This window comes from Berghia stephanieae, chromosome 1 (assembly GCF_034508935.2).
Source record: "Berghia stephanieae isolate SIO BIC M18660-M18661 chromosome 1, UCSD_Bste_1.3, whole genome shotgun sequence".
Classification (NCBI taxonomy): Eukaryota; Metazoa; Mollusca; class Gastropoda; order Nudibranchia; family Aeolidiidae; genus Berghia; species Berghia stephanieae.
This window is the reverse complement of record NC_088360.1, coordinates 117,225,970-117,250,969: the sequence shown is the minus strand read 5'-3', so window position 1 is coordinate 117,250,969 and position 25,000 is coordinate 117,225,970. Positions and strand designations below refer to the sequence as shown.

Here is a 25,000-nt window from a genome sequence, read left to right as displayed (position 1 = left end):
TATCGTAACGAGTCTTATTCTTAACAAGTTTTTGACTTTTTGTGTAGGATGCAACACTCGACTCTTGAGGCGAACGAAGGGCTCAAGTATCATGATTTTGCTTCAGATGTTTCTATTAACGGATCTCATCATTAGTTCAACACAAATCCAACAAAGGATTGATGTAGCCACTGAAATGGCAGCACCGTCAGCAATAACATCACTTTTAAAAAGCTAACGATCAGAGGATTAAAGGCTATTTTAAACATGACATATTTTGTCGGCATTGTTATCAACCTTTTCACGAATCTTTTAAAGTTTGGGACATATTTAGGTTATTATTAATCATCACCGAACCAATTAAGCACATACTCGTGTCCTTCTCATGTTAAATTAAAATAAGCACCGAGATTATATTACTAAGTCTAATCGTTTATAAAGAGTTATTCATAGTCATTTTACATATTATCGTAAAATGAGTTTGCACCATTAAATAAGTCTATTATTAGGCCAGATATAGAAATTGTGCTTGGAGCCCCATGCACAGAACACAAACAAACAGTCATGAATCGTTGAACATGTACAAAGGCCAGCGAACAATATTGTTTCTTGGGTTGGAATCAAATATACGATGAAAGATGATCAACTGTAGACCTCTCAAGATTAAAATATAGAAGGCGTTCTGAGAATTTGATTGAGCTATATAAAACTATTCATTCTTTTTTACATTTTACATTTTTCCTGTTTCTTTTACATGAAGTGATACATTTGAAATTTATATTTCAATGTGCAAAACTAAATTTAGACGAAATCGTGTAGATGACACGTGGAATTACATTAAATAAAAAAAAATTCGTTCTGTAGACTATTTAAAGAAATTGACCGGCAAGGAATTGAATTCATTAAGATACGAGTATGATTAATATTTATCATAATCAAAAACAAATGTGATTTATTAAAAATGCTTCAACATCATGTAATGTATAAAGCAATGAAAGGGTAGATTAACCTTGTTAGCCTTTTTAGAAGATAGGATATTCAAGTATTCAAGAACCCAGAAATATTCTCTCGTAAAAGGACATAATATGATTTATTTTTCCATTCTGGTTACAAAACGATACATTAGCGTAAGGTGACTAACTACTTGTCACAGAGTCACAAACCGTTCTACCATATGGGTAGAGACCAAGTGTGACAAGTTTATGTACCGCTAATTTATTGATAATATTATAGGTACACCAAAATACTTTACGTATTTCTCATTTCGGACATAACACAGTCAACATGAAGGTCAACATATATGGACGTTGGACCTCTTGTGCCTTGTATAATGCTCATTAAATATATTCAATACTTCTTTCTTTCCTTCTTTTTAGGGGTTTTATGACGCTTGCAACATTTTAAGGTCATATCGGTCCTACATATTGAACAATGCTAAATAGTGGAGACTCCTTAAAATTCTAAGACCGTGTCCAACGGTACTAGAAACAACACATAAAACATTTGCTACAGGCTTACGGAATGATTCAAAATCGAGGATTTTTTCTTACGGTCAAAGCTAGCCTTACTCTTAACTATACGTCAAGACTATGCATGGAATTTAGCAAATTCTAGATCGTTTGTCACATGACACCAGTTTAATCACGAGTTCAAGTCTGGATCAATTTTCATTTTAAGACAGACCACTTTTTCACATTTGAATAAATATATCTTTGAAAAAAGGAGTTCTTCCAAAATTATGATATGTATCCCGGTATCTCAATTCGGGAATCTGTCGGAGTAAACAAGTTGTCAAAAAGTGAATCTAAATCCAACTTAATCAGATATACATCGAGGCCTTCTGCAAGTTAACAAACTAAAAATATTCCGGACAATAAAATAAATAAACTTAACTCAAGTCTTATATTTTTGACAATAACCTCACTATTCAGTATTTAAACCAAGCTGACATAATACCACTTTTAGGCGGTGGGTTGCAGGTGAGCAGAGAAAACTGGTTGGCTTGATTGTGGAACCTCATGTCTAAAATAGGAAAACGTCTACTTTAGGATTATGGTAACAAAATCAATAACGATAGTTGACATCCTCCATAATTAAAAGTTTGAAATGGCATCGCAACTGCTGTAAGAAATTTAAATAGGGAATGAGATTAGCGGAAGAGTAGCGTCCCTTGATTGGACGTCAGCCATAGTCTGTGACGTCACCGCGGAAAAGTTATTAGAGAGAGAACGTCATGTTGGTTGTGCGCATGCGTCTCTCGTCTTCAGCGGAGGACGAGAGACGCATGCGCACAACCAACATGAGGTTCTCTCTCTAATAACTTTTCCGCCTGTGACGTCACAGACTATGGCCGACGTCCAATCAAGGGACGCTACTCTTCCGCTAATCTCATTCCCTATAGATTTCAGTCTCTCGGTGAAAATAGACGTGACATGTCTGTCGGGTCGTAGCAAGGGGTGATTCTGACGTCTTACAATGTTTAACCAGGTAAATGCTGTACTTTAGAAAGACATGTATTTAAATGATCCTCATCTTGGCAAAAACTCTCAATTTTGAGAATTTTTGCAAAGATGAAGGTCATTTAAATCGATCAATATTTTCTGGCCAAATTATTGAATACGATTCTTTCCAGAGTACGGCAGTTAACTGGTTAAGGAAAAGCCGAGACGAGGGAAATACAATACATTATTGCATGAAGCATCAAAACTCAAAGACAAATATTTCCAAGCAGTCATCACGCTAAACTCAGTTCACGATGTGATTCCTTTTCCTGATCACCTCATCCACCACCAGGCTATATAGAACCAGAAAAGTGAGTGGAGCAGGAACTTATGTTGGTAATTACAAGAAATGAAGTGAGTAGGAAAGTGCAGAAAGACAAAAGCGAATAAAAAGTTCGCGGCGGCAGTGGGGGCTCGAACCCGTTACTTTTGGTACGACAACTCCGCCTGGACGGGGATATAATGACTCTACCGTATTATCGAATGTTTAATTCTCTGTTGTCTTCTGGCACTTTACTGCTTACTTCATTTCTTGTGATTACTATATAGAACCAACGTTGAGTACGGCACCCTTTTTAAACCAAAACTTACAGTATCCTTATCATGTATCTAGATGTATGGGGTAGCCTACATCCTTTGGCTTGGGTCTTATCTATAATCAAATCTTGCGAAATTACGCGAAAGTGATAGATAGATAGATAAAGATGACTTTTGGTGATTATTGCCCATCTTCATCATCCAAATTATGAATCAGAATCACGTGGATTAAAATTTCAAAGTCAAAATGTGCAACATAAAGCCGCTGACTGCAGTCTATTATTTATCGTCAGATTAAGACACATCCTTGCCCAAGCAAGATGTAATCTTATATCTTAAAAAGGCTGCTGTTAACATGGTACGAAAACAGATGAGTAACAATAGTCATATAAAATTTAGACCCTGGTTTTAATTCTTTGGATATGTGAATGAATACCTCTCGATGATAATATGCCATTATGTATAATGTAACGATTCTGATACAGATCTGAACAAGTATGTATGAAAGGTGCCAGATATTGCAAGAAAGAAAATTACAAGAAAAAAAAAACCCATCCCAATAATCAGTCTTTTTCAACAGGGGATCGAACCTCAGACCTTCTGATTATTCTGTTCAGATCTTTATCTTATACCGGTGCCTGCTTCTTAGTTTCTCAGATAGATAATGACACAGAAAACCTGCTGTGCGTGGAACTAGAATTTAGTTAGTATTAGCTGATTCCCTTGAGAAATATATAATACTATAATATCTTAAAGTGCAGTAACCATGGTGAAAGCATGGGAATTTGTTATATCAATGTAGACGTTTAACCATTTTCTATTTTACCACGGTCTTCCTTTCGGAGTATTACAAAAGAATAATTACATTCCTAATTTTCATAAAACTTCAAAGAGCCTTTACTATCGGTACGAGATACATAGGCCTCTGGGAACTAATCAATATAGATTAAGGAAAATTTTATCCGCCTTCACATCAGTGATAAGGTCAATGACAGACTCTCTCATACCAAACCTGAACATTTTAATAAAATAAGTATTCCCTCAGAGCCATAATAGCCATGGGGCCAAAGTTAATCCTGGTTTTTAAATGGTTATTAACAGAATGTTATTCCTTTATTATTGTAAGTATTAGAATAATTTCATGATTATTGGCCAATAGATAAAAAACAACAACTCTTGAACCTTGTACGATTAAAAAGACTTTAAAAGACTTTAAAATCGCTTGCACCGCCCGTCAAATACAAAGTTCTTTTTGTTTGATGTCTTAGACCCAGTTACCCATTCACTGCCTACCAGGTGGACAGAGCTAGAGATCATAGACACGGATTCATAACCAGTCCATTTTGCCCGTTAGTCTTAAGTCGAGTACCCTAGCAAATTAATGTGCTATCAGGACCCACATCTTTTAATTGTTCATCTCATTTGGAATAATTCTATTTTTTTTCGATTCTACTACAATTTAGAGAGAGTACTGCATTATTTTCCATACACAAGTCTTCATTTGAGTGTCAAGTCGATTTAGGAGGCGGTAGTGGTAATGATGGTGGTGATAATGATGATTAGATAATTGTAATAAGAAGAAAGAGGAGTGAGAGAGAGAAATGAGGAAGAAGAAGAAGAAGAAGAAGAAGAAGAAGAAGAAGAAGAAGAAGAAGAAGAAGAAGAAGAAGAAGAAGAAGAAGAAGAAGAAGAAGAAGAAGAAGAAGAAGAAGAAGAAGAGAAGAAGAAGAAGAAGAAGAAGAAGAAGAAGAAGAAGAAGAAGAAGAAGAGTAAGAAGAAGAAGAAGAAGAAGAAGATGATGATGATGATGATGATGATGATGATGATGATGATGATGATGATGATGATGAATGATAAGGAGCAAATATCCGTTGCACACTTCTTTTTTATCCGGGCAAATTTGACCCTGGCAAGCCATAAATCGATAAGGTTGATTGTATTTGACCCCAAAATGTCTGAATCAGATCTTGTGTAGCCCCTATTTTTTTACATTTAATCGATGGATTATGGTCGGTGGAAAGAATGTACGTCATGACTTCCTTTTGACGTAATACTGCAATCAGCTTGATCGCTATCTTAAGACACGATATTTAGTATTTAAGACAATATCAATACCGCAATATTATAGTTAAATGACAACAAACATAACATATAGTTATAGGTTTTCATTATGGCCAGCGAAAAAAAACAATATCACACCTCAATGTGAAAGGTCAGAGTTCGAGATTTTTTTAATATTTGGAATTTACATGTAAATTCTTATTTTGGGCAAAATCGTTATGCACCTGGACAAACTTGAGATTTTGTTGACATGTTTTATAGAAAACTATATAGACGACTACCTAGTATAAATGCGTAGACGACAATGTTCTATGTTGCGGTGAGGTCAGTTTTTAAAGATTATTTTTATGTCTCGAAGACAAGTGTTATATAGAACTATTCATTTGAGGAGCCGGCGAAGAGAGTGAGAGGAGGAGAAAGAAAGAAAGAAAGAAAGAAAGAAAGAGAGAGAGAGAGAGAGAGAGAGAGAGAGAGAGAGAGAGAGAGAGGAGGGAGAAGACGGGGGGGGGGGGGGATCGTAGAAAGAGAAAAGAGGGCGAAAGACAGATAACGTGAAGAGGGAGAAAGAAAGTAAAAGAGAAAGAAAGAAAGAGAGAGAGAGAGAGAGAGAGAGAGAGAGAGAGAGAGAGAGAGAGAGAGAGAGAAGGAGGGAGGGAGGGAGGGAGGGAGGGAGAGGGAGAGATGGATCTGTAGAGAAAGGCGGGGGAGGGGGGGGGGTGGATCGCTCACGATAGACAGATAACTACATCAAGGAATATTTTGACAAGCTTTTACAGGGTAATTATTGAGAAGGAACACATATTGAGAAAATGATCAATACTAGGTTATACGGACCCGCCTAAACAGAAACAGAGAGGAAATTAACCATGATGACATTATGATCTTATGTTTAAGAATCAGTACCAGTTGTCAAACTCATAGTCATGTGAAAAAATAGTAGTCATTGTGAGTTATAAGGGCAATAGAGCCCCGAGTCTATCCCTGTCGCTGTGGCGGTAAAAGGACAGGACAGCAGCAATTATTTAATGTCCTTTTGATATCGCAAGATATTTTCTGCCCGGTCTAACAATAACAGACCTATTTTCCAAATCATTGCTTACTGGGTAGGGAGTTCCGAAAGAAATCTCGACTGCACCCGGGATCGATACTGGTCCCTTTGCGAGTGCTCTACTAACTGATCTGTCGGGACCCTTGTTTTTATGAAAAGGATAGAAGTAGACATTAATGTTTCGATATCAAATAATTCCAACAACATTCTCAGATTATGTGCTTTTATTTAAATTATCGGGACATTCTGATAATCAAATAATTATTCATCATGTTAAGAAATAGCATTGTTATAGAAACGAAAAGAATATTTTAGACCCAACTCATTTGTTCGAATCATAAGAGATTCGCGGTATAGTGATGCGCTACTGTATATATGTAATGGAGGGCTTCGGTGTCGAACTTAGTTCTCGATTGACGACGAGAAAACGATTCGAGATCCTTTCTCTAACAACTCTCTCCATAGCAGGTCTCCATATCATACAGGACAAAGGTTAATCATGAAATTGCAAAGAAGACGCAAATGTTGATAATGTTTGATGCAATGGGGTCAGGCTACAATATTCTTTCTATTTTTTTTTTTGTAGTCCTTCAGAGCCATTGGGCCCATGGAGCCGGAGTTTATCCCTGTTTCTATAGCATGAAACGGACAATAGCAATTACTTGCTATACTTTAGATAGGACTCTAGTCTATATCAAAGTACTTTCCGCCAAAATCCACCAGACAGTATAATATTGTACCCAATTAAACTCTTTATCCTCCGTCTACCACGTAATAATAATCTCCTTAGATCATGATCATAACTAACTACGCAATCACGCCTGAGGAGAGAGAGAGAGAGAGAGAGAGAGAGAGAGAGAGAGAGGAGAGAGAGAGAGAGAGAGAGAGAGAGAGAAGAGAGAGAGAGAGAGAAAGAGAAGAGAGAGAGAGAGAGAGAGAAAGAGAGAGAGAGAAAGAGAGAGAGAAAGAGAGATAGAGAAGGGGGGGGGGGGGGGCAAGATTTATATCCGACATTATTATGATTCGAACCAGGCCCGTTAATGAGGAAATCAAGTACATTACCCTGTCAGCCACTGATCCTCGAATTGTAGCCCAAAGCTGTCGTGATCTCACAAAACATATTTATCGTTTGGTTCTATGGTCTATTGGTAACAAACTCTTGCCCACCCTCAGACTGATAGGTCACTGGTTCGAGTCCCGACCTGAGCGCCACAGTCCTTGGAAAGTCTCTTTACCTATTATAATGCTTGTTGCTAAGTCAGTACAATTATTCTACGTCATAGGCGGTGGTCATAGCACATACATTATACTAGTAATATTTATGTCTATCAAATTATTTACTTTAATTTCAACACACAGAAACAATTTGCTAACGACGGTGTTTATTAATCATCGTGATTTACTACAAAGGGATGCGGGCCCAGTTAGAAACCTTTGATTTAAATGCAAAATATATATTCTTCCAGTATCCCGGATAATTCCAGTATTTATCTGTTCATTCCGACCATTAATGATACGGTTCTAATTTCTATTGATCAAAGACATCGCAATCCTTAGAGGGAGACAGAGTAATACGAGGCCTATACCCTGCTGTCACTCAGTTCTCTTGTGATGTGATGAGATTGGAAAATGCGGATTCGCAATGATGATAAAGATGAGAATAATGATAATAAAAAGATGTAATTTCTAGAAGTATTATTATTATTGTTGTTGTTGTTGTTGTTATTATTATTATTATTATTATTATTATTATTATTATTATTATTATTATTATTATTATTATTATTATCATCATCATTATTATTATTGTTATTATTATTATTTTTATTGTTATTATTATCATTTTTATTGTTATTATTATCATTATTATTATTATTATTATTATTATTATTATTATTATTATTATTATTATTATTATATTATTATTATTATCTATTATTATTATTATTATTATTATTATTATTATTATTATTATTATTATTATTATTATATATTATTATTATTATTATTATTATTATTATTATTATTATTATTATTATTATTATATTATTATTATTATTTATTATTATTATTATTATTATTATTATTATTATTATTATTATTATTATTATTATTATTATTATATCATCATCATCATCACATCATCATCATCATCATCATCATCATCATCATCATCATTATTATTATTATTATTATTATTATTATTATTATTATTATATCATTATCATCACTATTCTTAGTAGTAGTAGTAGTAGTAGTAGTAGTAGTAGTAGTAGTAGTAGTAGTGTTGTAGTTGTTGTTGTAGTAGTAATAGTAGTAGTAGTAGTAGTAGTAGTAGTAGTAGTAGTAGTAGTAGTAGTAGTAGTAGTAGTAGACGTAGTAGTAGAAAGAGAAGGAGGAGGAGGAGGAGGAAGAGAGGAGGAGGAGGAGGAAGAGGAGGAGGAGAGTAATTGATCGAAGTCATAGTAAACATCTCTATTTTCTTGCTCTCTTTATTCCAGTTTCCCAGTCCAGTTTATCCCGTTTATCTCCTTTCCCTCACTACAGTATTCTTCTCTAATTCATTCGACACCCACTTATTTCTTATCTCTACTTTTTAAATATCAATACTCACTTCCTAGCCTCACCTAGTGCCTCCTTTTCGACATATAGAGTTCCCATAATTCGAAGTGACAATCGGATTTCCTGACCAACATTCTCTCATCCTATCTAATTCCGTCCCAGCTTTGTGCTTATAATTGGTCAATTCACCTCCTAAATTGGCATTCTTGACTTGAGGCTTACATCTGTCTTGTCTCCTTGAACGCTTTCCAATCTCTTTTGATAATAATATTGTTATTGAGCAGACTCTCAGATATCCCCAATCATCTGTACCATATAATAAGGCAACATACTACCCAGAATGCATCAATCGTAACCCATTCAAGTGGTCACGTGGCTGTGGAGTATTAAGCTGATAGGGAACGAGAGAGAAATAAATGAGTGTGGTTGAAATATAATCTTGTCCAATTTTTATTGGCCTAAGAGAAGTGATTAGCTCTCAGGATATTATATTTTTTATTTTAATTTGTTGAAAAATACGTCACTTGGTCAACTTCCCAAGACATAAGAGACAAATTAGGAATAGATAGGCACTGGTGATAATGTTAATGACAAACAAATCTGTAAAGGTGTGTATAAAACAGTGTCAGACAATAGCAAACTGACTTTTTGGAGGATTTTTAATTGTAATTTCCTTTCTGCTTTGTCTTAACTGTTTCATATACACATTTCCACCACGGTGGAAAATTAACCATGTATATCTAAATATCTATGTAAGCTTTAAAAAGTGACTCATTCGTTAGCAGATTTAAGAATTACGTGATGACGTCTATCCTAATTCCTAAATATTATTTATGATTTCATCCATATTTCATTGACAATGAATCGTACATGATGTAGGAAGTGATCAGTGATGACAATGGTCAATGGAGTATATTTTCCGATTCTTTTAAAATATAGGGAATGATATTAGCGGAAGAGTAGCGTCCCTTGATTGGACGTCACCGGCGAAGAAGCTATTAGAGAGAGAACTGAATGAGGATGATTTAAAAAGTTATGACACCAATCCCTCCATCAATTTACACTTTGTTAATTTACAGTAAAAATGTCAATAACAGGCTTTCCAAAGCAAAATAAAAAAGTCGTATTTCAGAGTCATTAGGCTCATGGAGCCGGGGTTTATCCCGGGTTCTATAGTGTGAATCAGACAATAGCAATTGCTTTCTACCATTTGGATAGGAAGCCAGATCTAACAGACCCGAGTACTGCTCGGTGGATAGGGGGGGGGGGTGGTCTCGTGCAAAACCAGGAAAGATTTATTAATGATATTCTCCCTCAGAATCATAACATCCTGGGAGCCAAAGTTAATCCTAGTTTCATACTGTTAATCAGTTAACAGCCGTACCCTGGGCAACTCATGTTTAAAAATTTGGCAGATAACTCGTCCTGCAAATATCGCCGAGTCCCAGGTTTGAGAGCTTTTGCCAAAGCGAGGGTGATTTAAATGAATCGATATTTGAAGGACGAGTTTTCTGGCCAATTTAACAGTGTCTTTTGTAAACGTGACTTGACTTGACTTAGATGCCTTTCGCGTCTCGACCGAAAGATCGGGTCGCCTTGGCTGTTTCCAGTATTTCCTGTGTGAGGTGTCTCCAATATTGCCGGTCCTCTGCTAGGGTTCTCAGATTTTCAAGGTCCCCTGCCGTTATGAGACTAATGCTTTGTCCAAGTGTTGTAACGTTTTTGTTTAGGATCACAGGAAGTGTTGTGATCGGTCTTCCTCTGAAAAGGTTCCCGTGTTTTTGGAAGTATCCCGACATGGCTTGGTTAGCTGGTATGTTTTTGTCCCTGCGTAGTATGTGACCGAAAAGTTGCAATCGTTGTTGTAAAATGTCAAGGGAGATTGGTCTTTCTTTTGTGATCTTATAGAGTGATTCATTTGAGATCTTTTTTGGGTATTTGATGTCCAGTACCCTTCTTAGCTGTGTGCGATGGAAGGCATCCAGATGTTCTTCTTCGGATTTTGTCAACGCCCAAGTGCCGCAGTTATACAGAAGTATCGGTTTTACAAGAGCACGGTACAGTTTCAGTTTGGTTTTTCTCTTTATTTTGTCACCTCTAATCCATACATAGGTGAGTTTACTGAGTGCGGCGTTTGATAGCTGTTTTCTTCTTTGTACATCCTCTGTGTCTCCAATTAGTGAGCCGACTTTCTTTGTTCTTTTCCATTCCTCTTTGTTCCTCGATATTGTTGTAAATTCGGTTTTATTTGCATTGACTTGGAGGTTATATTTCATGAGGGTATTTTGTATGATGTCTATATTTGCTGGTGTTGATCCAATAAAATCGACATCATCTGCATAGGCGATTTCTCTAGGGATTGCATACTCAGTATGAGTCGTTGGTTTTGGAATGACTTTTCGAACTTCTTTCAGAGCGTGTTCTAAGTATATTATGAACAGAATCGGGCTCAGACTATTTCCTTGGGGGGTCCCGATGTTACTTTCGAACTGCGTCTGTTTTGTGGCCCCGTATATCCTTGGTTGTATCTTTGTGTTGCTGAGGAGGAATCGGATTATTCGGTGCTCGTCTTCGTCTACTATGTCTGTTAATATCTCCAAAAGTTTTCCTCTGTCGATCGTATCAAATGCTGCGGACATATCGATTCCGGTTATTGTTATGGATATGTTTTCTTTGAGTGCCTTTGCTGCCAACCATTTATGTGTCCATACAACGTCCGATGTGCTTCGGTCTTGGCAAAACCCGCTTTGGCTATGTGATAGATATTTTTCTATTTTCGGTCTAATTCTGTTGCGGACAATAGTTGACAGTGTTTTTCTTATCGTATTCAGTAATGTTATTGGGCGCAGGTTGTTTACGGGTCCTTTCGTTTTTCCTGGTTTTTGTATTGTAATTAGGACACCGCTGTTTATGTCCCAGTCTTTGTGTGTTGAGAATGTTTTGTTCATTATGTTTGCAATGCTCAGATCCAGGGAGAAGGTACCGCATTTCAGCAATTCAGCGGGAATTTCATCTTCGCCTGGGGATCTGTTATTGTTTAGGCACTTTATGCTATTTCTAACTTCAGTTGTTGTGATGCGGTTGTTTAGGTCTCTAGGGTTTCCTGAGAAGGGCGATAATTGTGAGACTTGTTTGTGAAATTTCTGCTGGAAGTGGTCAGTTACAATGTCAAGGATATCGTTGGGATTTGTTGTCTGTTTGCCAAATTTATCCTGTAGTTTTGGGTTCTCGAATGGTTTTCGGTTCAGAGATTTCGTCGCTTTGAACATAGACGATGCGTTATTTTTGGACTTTTCTATGTCTTCCACTTTTTTGTCTAATTCCTCGTTTCTGTGTTTTATTGTAAGTGATCGAATTGAATGCAGTATTTTGTTTCGTTCCGTCTTCAGGTTTATTATTTCTTCCGAGTCTTTCGTGTTTTGTATCCTGATCCTAAGTTCTTTTTGTTGCCGCGATAGATCGTTAATAGCGATGTTAGGCGTTCGATCTGGTTTGTTCTTAGTTGTATTAATAGAGACTGCACTTTCTTCCCCCGCATATTTCATTGCCGCTTGCGTCTCTTTCCATTCATTGTAGGAACATTGTATAACAATGAATGGAAAGAGACGCAAGCGGCAATGAAATATGCGGGGGAAGAAAGTGCAGGCTCTATTAATACAACTAAGAACAAACCAAATTGTAAACGTATGCTATCAAATAACCATCATCCGTCTTATTCAACATTTCGTGTTTATGCGGAGGCGTGCATCGGGTTTCATTTAATTAATCCTTTGGTTATTTTAAGAGCAATTATTAATTTGTTGATGACGGCATTAGTGTGATTTGATTAAACTCGTTCTGCAAAATTAGATGTAATATCATCGCTGTTACAAAGCTACAACTGTGTATTATCGCCGTTGTCACGATCATAACAATAATTCCTATTACCAACATTGTCATCACCGTCGTCATGATAATCAGCATTGATATCGTCGTCATCATCATCACCATCATCATCATCATCATCATCATCATCATCATCATCATCATCATCATCTTCGTCGTCGTCGTCGTCGTCGTCGTCGTCGTCGTCGACAACAACAACATCAACAACAGCAGCAATAATAACAGCATACTACTATTCTCTAAAGTAACTGAGACCTAAAGTGTACTTTAAAATAAGATGTATTTTTGACTAAAACTATGCACCAGCGTCAAATGCCTACATGAAATATAAAAGATAAAAAGTGTTAGGAGCATGACAATCAAAATAGTGCATAAACAGTGGTGAACATAAATGAGGTATTTATTACAACTAATATCTAACATTTATTTTATTATATTCCTCAGAGGTGACATCATTGCTGGATGAATCATCCGACTCGGATGAAGATGATATAAACAAGGCCATCAACTTTGCTCATAATACTGGCTCTTGGAACAAGCTGAAAAATGACAGCAGAACACCAGGTCGTATCTACCTCAGTCAATCCTCTCTTCCATCTCCAATTAGGAATACCAAAAAGGCAAAGCACCACCCAGCATTAACCCGGTACTTATCATCGCCTGGATTTCTGACTAAGGCATTACGGTTCGATCCTCAGCTGAGATATCTGTCCAAAAAATGTAGTCTGACCCGATCTCTTGAACGACAATCTTCGTTTGGCAAAGTCGCCAAAACAGATAATCAGTTCCTCCAGCATCAGACCCAACTACATCAAAATCGTTTTCCACGTTTTCTATTTCGAAATGCTACTGATGTAGCCTTTACAGTGCCTAAACTGTACATTAAGACTTTACTTCCAGGGTCTAAATTGGGATCTTCAAAAATTAGTGCGCTAAAAGTCGGCGGAGGGGCAAAGGTTGCCGCCATGACGAAAGGTAACACAACAAACTTGCCCAATGGCGGTCCCAGACAGGATTCAGGGTTTTCACAGGCAGTTGCCTTCCGCGATGAATCTCCATTTGGTCAAAACATTGAGTTAAGCACTTTGAAATTCGCAGACGAGTCCCCATCAGTTGATGAGAACTTGACAGAATGGGTAATGTCTTCGGGGCAGTCCACAACTCCATCTACTTCCGCTCTTGCCCACAACCCTCCTCCATTTGATGTATCGGTCTCTCTGACGGATGATCCCAGTAGTTTTGATTCTGAAAAATCAACTCAAAACAATTGCTTTTCAAGTTTAAATAGTGGGATGGATAACAGCGGGGCGATATCACAATGTAATTCTCAGTATGATGAGAACAACCAATTAAGTAATAAAAGTAAGCATATTCAGGACTTTGCAACAAACCCAAAGACGACATTTGTAGAGCAGTCTAGTGATTTTAATGCTATTGATAGAATAGACGACGATACAGATAGTTTAGCATCTGCGGGCTTTGGGCAAAATCATCAATATTATCAACAAAACAGCCCTCAGCAAGATCAGGTTAACACAGGGGTTGGGGGAGGAGGAGGAGGAGGAGGTGGCGGCGGAGGGGGAGGAGTAGGGTGGGATCATCATAACCAAACCATGTGTTTAGTTGGAGACAGAAGACTCCCTGATGTCGTTGCCATTGACGAGTGTTACCGTGAGAACGAGGAAGACGAATGTAGTACTATTTGTCTCATTGCCAATATTGATTCCCTGAAAAAAGACCAAGGTGTGATATCAATAGATCCCCCACAAGTTGCCGCGCCAAAGCGGGGGGCACACCAAGATCGTAAAGACAGATCATCGTTACGAAGGGGTGTGATGATGCGTCAGATGTCGATAAATCCAGATGTACATCCTGATATAAACCAGAATTCAGGTAAGTTCCTTTGTTTAGATTCCAGCTTGAATTTTGTCGTGACAAATTTTTTTTTACTGCTTTGAGATATATCTACCATTTTTGTTCATGACACAGTTAGACAGCGATTAGGCAATGACTAGTTACATGGTAGGTTGTTTCTCTTGATAATATTTATTCGTGAATTATTTTGTTTACCCGCTAGATTGATATTAAATTGTATAAAGTACAGGTTCTACATCTTCATAAAATGCATTTTATTCATATTGCAATTCAATTTTAGAGTATAGATCCAAGTATATATATATATTCAATAATGACAGACTGGCAATAAAACAAATCACCTTTTTACTTTTACATGAACATCTATAAGGAAGAAATGAGAAAACCCAGCAAATATTAGCATTCAAAATGCATCACAATTAAATCAATTCTACATCTGTATTCATAACGTAGTAAATGCAATCCGCGTTCAATTTTTATTTTAAAATGTGTTTATTTTCATTTGAACTTGGATCTAGCTAGGGATACTCTAAAATTGAATTGCAATATGAAATTGAGAATGAAAACTAGTTTGATTGATCCGTTATATTGCATTTTGATTGCAGTATTCCACGGACTGTATTGGTAGTTTTCTGTATTTGGACATTTTGCAATGATTTTATAGTCTCCAAGTAAGGAAATGATTTGATCCGACGTTAACTTATTTGCAGGTCTGATAATCCAATTCATTATGGACTCATTGTTGTAATGGAAATTTTTAAAAATGACGCAAAATATTTGTTCATAACAAACTGGGCCCATAATTGCATTCGGATGTCAGACCTGCATTTATAATATGTACACATTGATTTGATCCTATAGATTTGATACATAATCATAAATTGTACCCAGCAGCATAATAATTTGCTCTTTAAATTTATTTTTGTTGTTTAAACTAATTATTTGTTATGTTAAAATCCATCCATTTCATTTTTAAAATAAACATCAACAGTAGAACACGATTCATTTTGTAAATGTCCTTGCAAATATTAGCATCCAAAAATAGATCACAATTAAATCCATTTTATCTCTACTCGTTGTGGAGTGAGTAAACTTCAGGTTTCATTATTTAAAAGATATTATCCGGATATGATTATATTACATTAATTATCCGATGAAAATACAACCAACGATGAAAACACTTTTCGATATGAATGATTTATATGAAACATTTTTAGAAGCATAGATTTCTATTCAACTAGAACATAAACAAACATAAGTTAAAAAGAACTTAAATAAACATTGTACTTGCGAAAGCGACAAATAAAAGATCTTAAACACAAGAAGCTTTATTCAATTTCTGACCGCTGCGAGCTCGTTTTAACAGTAAATGATCTATTGGTTTCTAGCAAATACGGAAGCCATGCATTTCCTTTTTTTATATCTAGATATTTATCCAACAATACTGGCAGCGCTTGTTAAACCACTGCAGCTTGACTCAGCGGTACGGTCTTTACTTCTTTCCCGAAAGGTAACGCGTTCGATCGCCCACCGCTGTTCTGTGTGGCCTTGAGCAAGTCGCCTCGCCCTAGCTCAATTTGCGGCGCTGCACTGCGGCTGTCGCGTGGGTTATTTCAGTTTCCCTTGGAATAGACCCTAGAGACAAATTTCCCATATGAGATTAATGAAGGGAATTTCATTATTTATTATTATTTATTATTTCAATAAAGGCTAATATATTTACACAACATTGGTCAATTTTATATGATCCATGATCCTTAATTAAGTGAAACATGCAAATAAGATTGAATAACTCATAATCTAGTTTAATAGCTTCCCAATCATTTATATGTATTCATTTATGCTTTCCCGCAGATATAAAAACCGGAGGTGATCAAAAAATACCAGGTGACTATACCCATGAGAATTATGGAAATACCCCTCTGAACAAATCGCATGACACTGCTGCTGTTACCATAATCGCAAACAACAACAATAATAATCATTATAATAACAATTTTAGCACATCCAAAGGGCAATCAAGAAAGTGCTCATATTCTCGAAATGTTGTTCCTCCTACAGTGGTTATAGAAGAAGATGGCGGCTGCTTTAAAGATGGGGCGGAAACCTTCAGCAAAGAACAAATCACAGATTTGGACAGGCGAAAGAGCTCGATGCCTCATCAGAACTCGAGCTCCACACGGCCGAAGATGAAACATCTCAGCCAAAATTCCACGTCTCCTTCGGCAATGCGATTTCGTTTGACTTTTGATGAATCGGCCGATGCTGCTGCTAATACTGTTATAGGACTGCCCGAAGAAGTCTCACCTCAAATTGTTGGCGCTGGCAAAAGACCCTCTTGTATCTGCGGAGAGCCAGAACTTCCCCGCGAACATTTGCCTGAATCCGATTCTGGTGGATTCATACGTGGCGATCAGTATCCTCTTCTACCAAGAGCAGTTTCACCCTCTCCTTTTACTGTAAGTACTCAAATCATGCCACAACAGCCGCTTTATCTAGTCGACGGTAAAGTCTCATCTTGCGAAGAATCACCTCAAATCCACTCTAGCGGGAGCGCGTTTTCTGCAACTGGTTCTACCTCGTGTCTGAATGACACTGCTGCTGCTGTCTCTCTTAACTCTCTTAATTGTGACAATACGAATCTCCATTCCGAACTGGTTGTGGGGTCTACCACTTGCATTCAAACTCCACCAGATCAACAGTCAACGATGTGTCACCCTCATATCACAATTAGAATATCTAACTCTCAGCAGTCATTTACACCACTTCTCAGCGACAGTCCAATCCCAGGAGCTGATGGGTCTTACGATATCTGCGATAACCATCACTACTACCACCACAACGATAAAGACAATATCAGCTGTAGGGAAAACTCGGTCAGCCCCTACCCTGACAGTCACTATAATTATCATCCTCGTCATTCCTACTGTTCTATGAAATCGTATTCACACGAACAAAGTGATATTCCATCCGAAGCAACACAACTTTTAGCCGATCACTTTCACCACGGCCAACAGACAACAGACACTGCTCAAGCGCCGCCGATCCAAGATTTATATCGGTATCACGTGTTTTTCTCACACTGTCCAGAGGATAGAGACTGGGTAGAGCACATGGTTGCTCATTTAGAATCACCTCCTTTCAACTATACATGCGCTTACACGTCTATTCAAGACGAGGTGGATCAAGGCACATTACAACAACGTATTCTATGTGCAGCAATGCTCAGTGAACGTGTTGTTTTAGTTCTAAGTAACACGTACGTGCAGGAGACGTGGTTTTCTTTCGAGAAAACGTTGAAACAGCTGACACAGATGAGTCTCCACAATCAGAGAATCATGGGAGTCCTTCTTGAAGACTGCGTCATTCCAGACTCACTGGGAGAGCTCTATTTTTTAGATGCTTGCGATCCTGATTTCTTTCATGTATTTACCAAGAGATTGAAAACAAGTGAGTATTTCTAAATTTAGATGGTGAATTAGTTCCAGGTCTAAGCATAAGTTTACCTCATTAATGATTTTTTTGGAAAAGAAAATATGATAAGTTTGCGTTTAGGGCATTTTGAGATCATCGATAAATATGACCACATAATTAGTTGATATAATAAAACTGAATAAATCGAGAAAAATTACCACTCAAAATGATAGTTGGAAAATATAAAGCACAAGTATCTAATAATCAGACCAGATCACCCATCGCTCCAAACATTAAGTTGCCGCAATAAGCTTATTCTCTTATAATATATAGTATGCGCTTAGCTAAGAAGCTCACAACATTGCCATCCGGAAGTATAACTGACTAACACACACATTTCTGTGTAACCATGAATTTTAATAGGCTGGATAATACAGTTCAGTGAGAATTACTCATAAAAGTGGATGGCAAAATACAATAATAAAGACCTGAATGATGTCAACTTTGATCTATCTATTGGAATTATTATTTCTGCCACTGTATGCATTTCTTACAGATTTACAATATTGCTTATTCCATCTCATTTTAATATGATATGTAATATATTTATGACCATCTATTTAAGGAGTCCACAGTATAATGTTATTCATACTTTAATATAACCTGCTTAATCACATTTAATTATGGAATTAATGGTCTGCATAGCGTATTATTCTAAATGAAGATCCATTTCTAATACTCGTAAATCAATATGATTTATTTGACTAGAAACAAGAAATCAGGAAAGCTAATGGTGCGCCATTACATTGTAGTGTTTAACTACTTAAAGCCGTAACTTGGACAGGCGCAAATTTAGAAATTTGGTCAGAAAAATCGTCATTTAAGTATCAATCAATTTAAATGACCCTCGTCTTGGCGAAACCAGTCGCGGAGTCCTAGGTTGGAGAGTTTTTGCCAAGATAAGGGTCATTTAAATTGATATTTGAAGGACGATTTTTCTGACCAAAATGTATAATTCGTGTCTTTCCATGGTAAGTTAACTGGTTAAATCATAGTTTGCTTTGCTCTGATAGTAGATGCTGTTTTTATCTTTTAGGTCGAATACCCAGAAGTAGCGCATCGGTCAGCAGTGACTTAGGACAAAATGCTTTAACAACGACAAGTAAGTAAGTCTATAATATTCGGTTCAAATATTAATGTATTTCAAATTGAATTGAGAACGATTTTGTTTTTCAAATTATTTTATTGTGTTGGTTAACACGCGACAAAGACGTTTCCTTGTCATGAAACCGTTAGATCAGAACATTAGCTTGGTAGAGTAACTCTCATTTTTCAAATGATTTTAAAGTTTTTTGTTTTTAAAAACATAGTACACAAGTAGACGAAACATTGTAGACAAATTTATATTTTGAGGAATCAGAATAATCACGATTTTCTAGCATTTCGCTGATGCCGACACTACATACTCCACTCTCCTCAACCTACAGGAACTATTTACTCCTGGATGTGATATTCTGATCTCATATGGTTAGCAGAGAAGTCACTTGATCTGTCTTTTATCTCCTATGTCTGTCTTTCCTTTCGATGTTGCTCTCTTTCTTTGATCGTTTTCCCCGGAACCTTGCGGGGATGGAGACAGTCAAATGTATAATACCTTTTTTAGATATAAATCATTGCTGTGTTATGTACTTTTGTAGTTATTGGTATTGAATTGATTCTAGTTTATTCACATTTGAGTGTATCCCTTGTATCGGAGTTCTTTGCTTGTGGCTAGATGAGATATTTAATTTAGCTAATGTCAAAATATCATCATTCATCGTTAGATTGGAATCTTCTGTTCCCTATTTGCCCTTTGTCTTGTTTTTTTCTTTGGTGTTTTTAATTTCAGATCTACAACTTTTCCTCTGTCATTTTCCTTTTCTACTGGCGCTGAAATGACCTAATAGTGTCGCAATCGCCTTAAAATATTTTAAAACAGTAATCCATTCTCCCTGTAGGTCACGAGGATTGGAATTTCTACTTCATGTAGTAGAAGTTGCCTGATAGATACTTTTTAAATACTATCTCTTTTACAGTGCATGTCACTTCTGACAGCCTGACCAACTTTGAAAAGAAAAATACGTTTTTAAACTATTGTCCATAAAACCAGTTTGAGGACTTTTGGGTCATTCTAATTGATCAATATTTGAAGGACGAGTATTCTGGCCAAAATTTTAAATACGTGTCTAATGCAGACCCGTTTACTGATTCACATCTCGTTTGATTGAAGTTTTCTGTGGAAGGACAAATGCGGGTTAGAGTTTTGCAATCATTGTCAATCATCAGACTACAGACCATGCACATCATCGCCGCCTATTTCTGTTAGAAGATGAGACAACCGACAATTTGGTCGTCCAAGCGACACAAGAATAATAATTTTATACGTTTACAATCACATTTTTTCATCCTAGTCTTTCAGCGTCAGTGTGTTATTGTGTTATTCAAGGTCGTTCAAGCACAAAGAATCCACAAGATTAATAGCATGAATCTCTATATCGATTGTTTCCTTGACGTTTATTTTGTCCCTGAAAAGAGTAATGAAAAAAAAATGTCTGCTCATTCCATTGTTTTACATTTTTATAAAGGTTTCTTTTAGAATAAAAGCAAGTTGATTGTTTGATTTTTTTTTATTATACATATTATTTGATGCTATTTATCCTGTTTTATGTCACGACAGAAGATAAATATAATAATAATATAATCTCGTGTTATAAGTAAATTAAAAAAACCATTTTCTGGATTTTAGCAAGACAATTTGATATGTATCCCATTCTCTAAATGGTGGGGTCTAAGAATCCGAGACAGTGATAAGGTCTATTGAGAACACTTAAAGGTTAAAGTTTTGTACAAAACTGAGCATCGCATTTATCCTATGGCAGGAAAATCTCGCATTTGTCCTATGGCGGGAAAATCTCGCATTTTATCCTATGGCGTGAAAATGTCTTAATGCACAATTCACTTTAAGTTCAGAGGGGAATCCTTGTGGGGTTTGAAATCTTGTGTGTGATAGGCACTCGGCATAGTTTGGCATTGAATAAATGAACTTTTACAATGATATTTGACAGATGTCACGAACGGGAAGGTACTGACGTTTTGTCGCCTCCAAGTCAAAGTAGGGTGGGATTCCTACCTGGTTCCCCCAGATGACCAGGAGGTGGAGCTTCCACAATCTTTGACAACACACGGAATTGGGGTAAGTACAATTACACTGCCGTACTCTACATGTATTAAAAAGTTACAACCCCCCCCCCCCCCCCCCCCGTTATTCAAATATTGACCGATTAAAATGGCCCTCATCTTGTCAAAAGCTGTTAAACATTCACAATGAAGTGCCAATTTTAGAGTTCTTGACAAGATGTTGGTCGTTTAATTGATCGATATTTGGAGGACGAGTTTTCTGGCCAAAATTTTAAATCCAATTTTTATTTGTTAGAGCCAGGCAATACATTGCTGTAATGGTCCGACAAAGAAATATTATTTTTCATTTCGATCACAATATTTACTTCAAATGCCGATCGATTCAAACGATTCTCTGTTTATCAAAGTCGAAAACCCAAGACATTAAAGAGTCTTTGATATGAGACAATCGCTTGATGTGGATCTTTTTATTCTATTGATATAATATGTTTCATTTGTTATAAAGGCAAGTGGGCTATCCTGCAAATTAAAAAGTTTTGACGAGCTTCAAACAATTTTTATTCATTATCCAAAAAAGATTTAAAGGTTTAAAATAAAACCCTGACATTGTGTGCTGAATAAAATTTGGTTTGGATTTTTAAAAGAGAGAAAGAGTGTGAACATAATATGAGTTTTGAAAAATCGTGAGTTAGCCTACTGACATCGACGATAGAAAAAATATTTCTCGACCAAGATGAAAACGATGTTTATCAAAGTCCAGCAGATTACAGTGCCTGTCGTGCTCTGGAAAAAAATCACGTTTTTAAAATTTTGATTAATCATTTTAAATAGATCGATATTTGAAAGACGAGTTTTCTAGCCAAATTTTTGAACAAGTATGTTTTCAGTGTACGGTAGATGTGTCGTCAGTAGACTTAGCGAGTCATGTAGTCATTAGTCATTAAGAAACCTTTAGACACCACCGTGATCTTAGGACATAATTCATTTGGCACCATAAAATTGGGAGTGGTTGATTGACAATAAATTTATTTCCCATTCCTTTATCACCATCTATCCATCTCTGTTGGGTATTCACATGGGATAAATAAATTATGACTGTAACATCTTGTCAAGATAGGCATGGTACAATATATTACGTCTGTTTCAACCGATTTTCTTCTTTAAAAACATAAAACAAAAGATAAGAGCAAGCAGAATTCCAACTCCAATGAAAAAGTGTAATTCGTTGTGTTTTATGTTGATTAATGATAAAAAGAATATTAATATTGATCCACCTCTCCTTCCTGTAAATGACAGTATCCATCTATAATCATTTTGCCATCCGTTTCACCAGTTAACTGCCGTACCCTGGAAAGACAATATCAAATATTTGCCAGAAACTCGTCCTTCATGTGAAGGATGTGATATGTATCGATCTATTTAAATGACCCTCATCTTGGCAAAAACCTGTGATGACGAAACACTGACAAGGAAGGCTTTGCGATAGACACCCCTAGGAAAGAGGGCTATCCCTTGAGGCGGTCCCAAGAACCTGGTGGTGATCCTTTGCATTGCTTCAAGTGCAAGGAGGCTTGAGAGGATTGAGTGAGTGAGTGGTTGGTCAATAGTAGAACACTCGCCTCACAAGCAAAGCGACTAGATTCGAGTCGATTTCATTTTGTTTTCCTTTAAAGACCCTTTCCACCCAACAGTAAATATGTTTAATGCTTTAGCAACAAGGATAAACTCTGGCTTCAAGGCCTTAGGGACTCCTTTATATCTCAACTAGCATAAAAAACGATGCATTGAATTGCTAAAGATGAACACTGACTGGTCGACGTGTAATCGAACCGATCCATCTGTTGACAAATTATGTCGACCATTGGCTGAGCTTACGAAAAGATAGATTGGATAAATTCGTCCAATATAATGGTGGAGTGGATCTCCAGACAGACATTGGATATTTTTTTTTTCTTTCGGTAAGGGGTGGGGGTGGAGTGGGAATAGGTTACAAAGTTGTGTAAATGATATAAAACTGTAGTGTGGTCCAGCCTATGTTCTCAACGAACACAGAACCTGTGGTTGTCCCCATACCAGGGACGATGTTAAAAACACTCCGGGAGGCTGGGGTTTAATGGGATCTGGAACAAATTAAAGAACAATCGTGGTTCTAATTTCGAGGTTTGACGTTGAAACATAAACATTTGACAGCACTAATTCGTGTTTATAAGCATAAAACCCAATCTAGACAAGGGCATAAATATGAATTATAACTACATATAATCAATCATTTAGAAAAGACTTTTATTTGAGATTGAAAATGTGTTAATCACGATTCTATACTCACTCTTTAAAGATGCAATCGATGTTCTGACATTTTTTTAAGAATCAAAGAATTGATTAATTATTTAACTTCAGAACTCTTTCTAATTTTTTGTGCTCGGTTTATAATACAAACCAATCTCTGGTTTCTAAAGATAACTGTTAGTATTATTATCATCAAACTAAAAATATAAAATCGAGATAAACAAAATCAAACTTAATTAGTTTTTATCTCTCCACAACAGATGGAAAAGACCGAATTTGGCGAGATCGTAACAAAAGTATCTGGCATAGTGGAGGGGTCAAACAAATTGCCGTGGTTACTCTCCGCGCGTCCCATGGTGGCGCTCTTGCTTGCTGGAGGACTGTGGATACCGGCTTTCATCGCCGTACTGGTCATTCACGTCGATGACGACAGCGGAAGTAAGTATAAATAGTAAAGAAATAATCAGATCATTACCAGGACAAACGGATGCTGCCCTCATTTCTCATTGTGCACGGGGAGAACGGCGGATGTTAATTTCCGTTTTGTTTCGTCATTCTCTGTAAGGTTTTGTTCATTGATTAACCCAGTACATGATGGTCATCGCAAATCAATCTTATTCAGAAGACAAAGTTAAGAGTATTGTCTATGCTTTACTTCCTTGGGTTCTTAGAATCACACTACGCAAAACCTAAGGAAAAGATAATAGTATCCTAAATCAATCAGCAGGAGGCATAAAGAGCTATTGTCCCCCCCCCCCCCCCCACCTATTTTTTCTTCACGATCTATGTCACATGGATCTTTGTTTTTTCCCTTCTGTCATCTCATGTGTTCATTAGACGTCTATAGGTATATCAGAAAAATGTGTTTTGGCTATTCTTATAATTTTTTTTTTTTTTGGTACGAATTTTTATTAGATTAGAATGTGTCACGTAGATCATATATTTATACTGTTACCCTCTATATCATTATCATTCCATATCGTAAAACAGAGCTAGAGAGAAAATATTCAATTATTAACAAGACAAAATAGTTATGTTTCAATTACGCATAATTTATCAACAAAATAAAACTCATTAAATATATTATGGGTTTTTGTTGGTATGTGTTGTTGATGACGGATCGAATCCTAAAAACATTCATATTTTGTAATGGTTTTGATTAAAGCCCATTCAGTTACACTTTTTGCTCATTAATAAAATACTCTATGCTTCAAACATCCAATTATAGCTTTCTGCTATGCTAGAATCGAAATAATGTGATGCCACTGAGTTGAGTTGATTGGCAGATATAGCACGACTCTGCAATTAGTCGAAACTATCCGAGAACCAAGAATGAGCTTAAACAGGTTATACTGCCATGCACTGACATAACACCTTTTTCACTTTGTCAGAAAATTCTTACTCTGTGTATCAATAAATACTCTTCAACAGTCGTAACGCCACTTCCCTCGTAATGACGCATGGTAACTTAGTAACTGGCTCTAAACTATCGGAACAATGGAGGATGCCCTTATGAAATATTTCTCCGACGAACATAAAAGTGTGTCCAGAGGAGAAAAATATTATAATATGATCATGTTTGGACTTTTATACATTCTGATCACTCGACATATGAAAAGTTCTTGCCATCATGAAGAATAAAAAGTACAGATATTCTTTGTTTAGAACCACGATG

The 25,000-nt window shown here is 36.5% G+C and overlaps 1 protein-coding gene across 2 annotated transcripts in view; it reads left to right on the top strand.

The window, feature by feature from the left end:
- Nucleotides 1–25,000, top strand: part of LOC144962869 (uncharacterized) — a 186,010-nt gene that overhangs the window by 100,868 nt on the left and 60,142 nt on the right. For both annotated transcript variants that reach the window (XM_078896227.1, XM_078896228.1), the window contains 5 exons: nucleotides 13,018–14,466; nucleotides 16,303–17,898; nucleotides 18,959–19,024; nucleotides 20,967–21,094; nucleotides 23,586–23,763. In XM_078896227.1, the coding sequence (XP_078752353.1) occupies nucleotides 13,018–14,466; nucleotides 16,303–17,898; nucleotides 18,959–19,024; nucleotides 20,967–21,094; nucleotides 23,586–23,763 (3,417 nt within the window). The remainder of the gene's footprint in view (nucleotides 1–13,017; nucleotides 14,467–16,302; nucleotides 17,899–18,958; nucleotides 19,025–20,966; nucleotides 21,095–23,585; nucleotides 23,764–25,000) is intronic.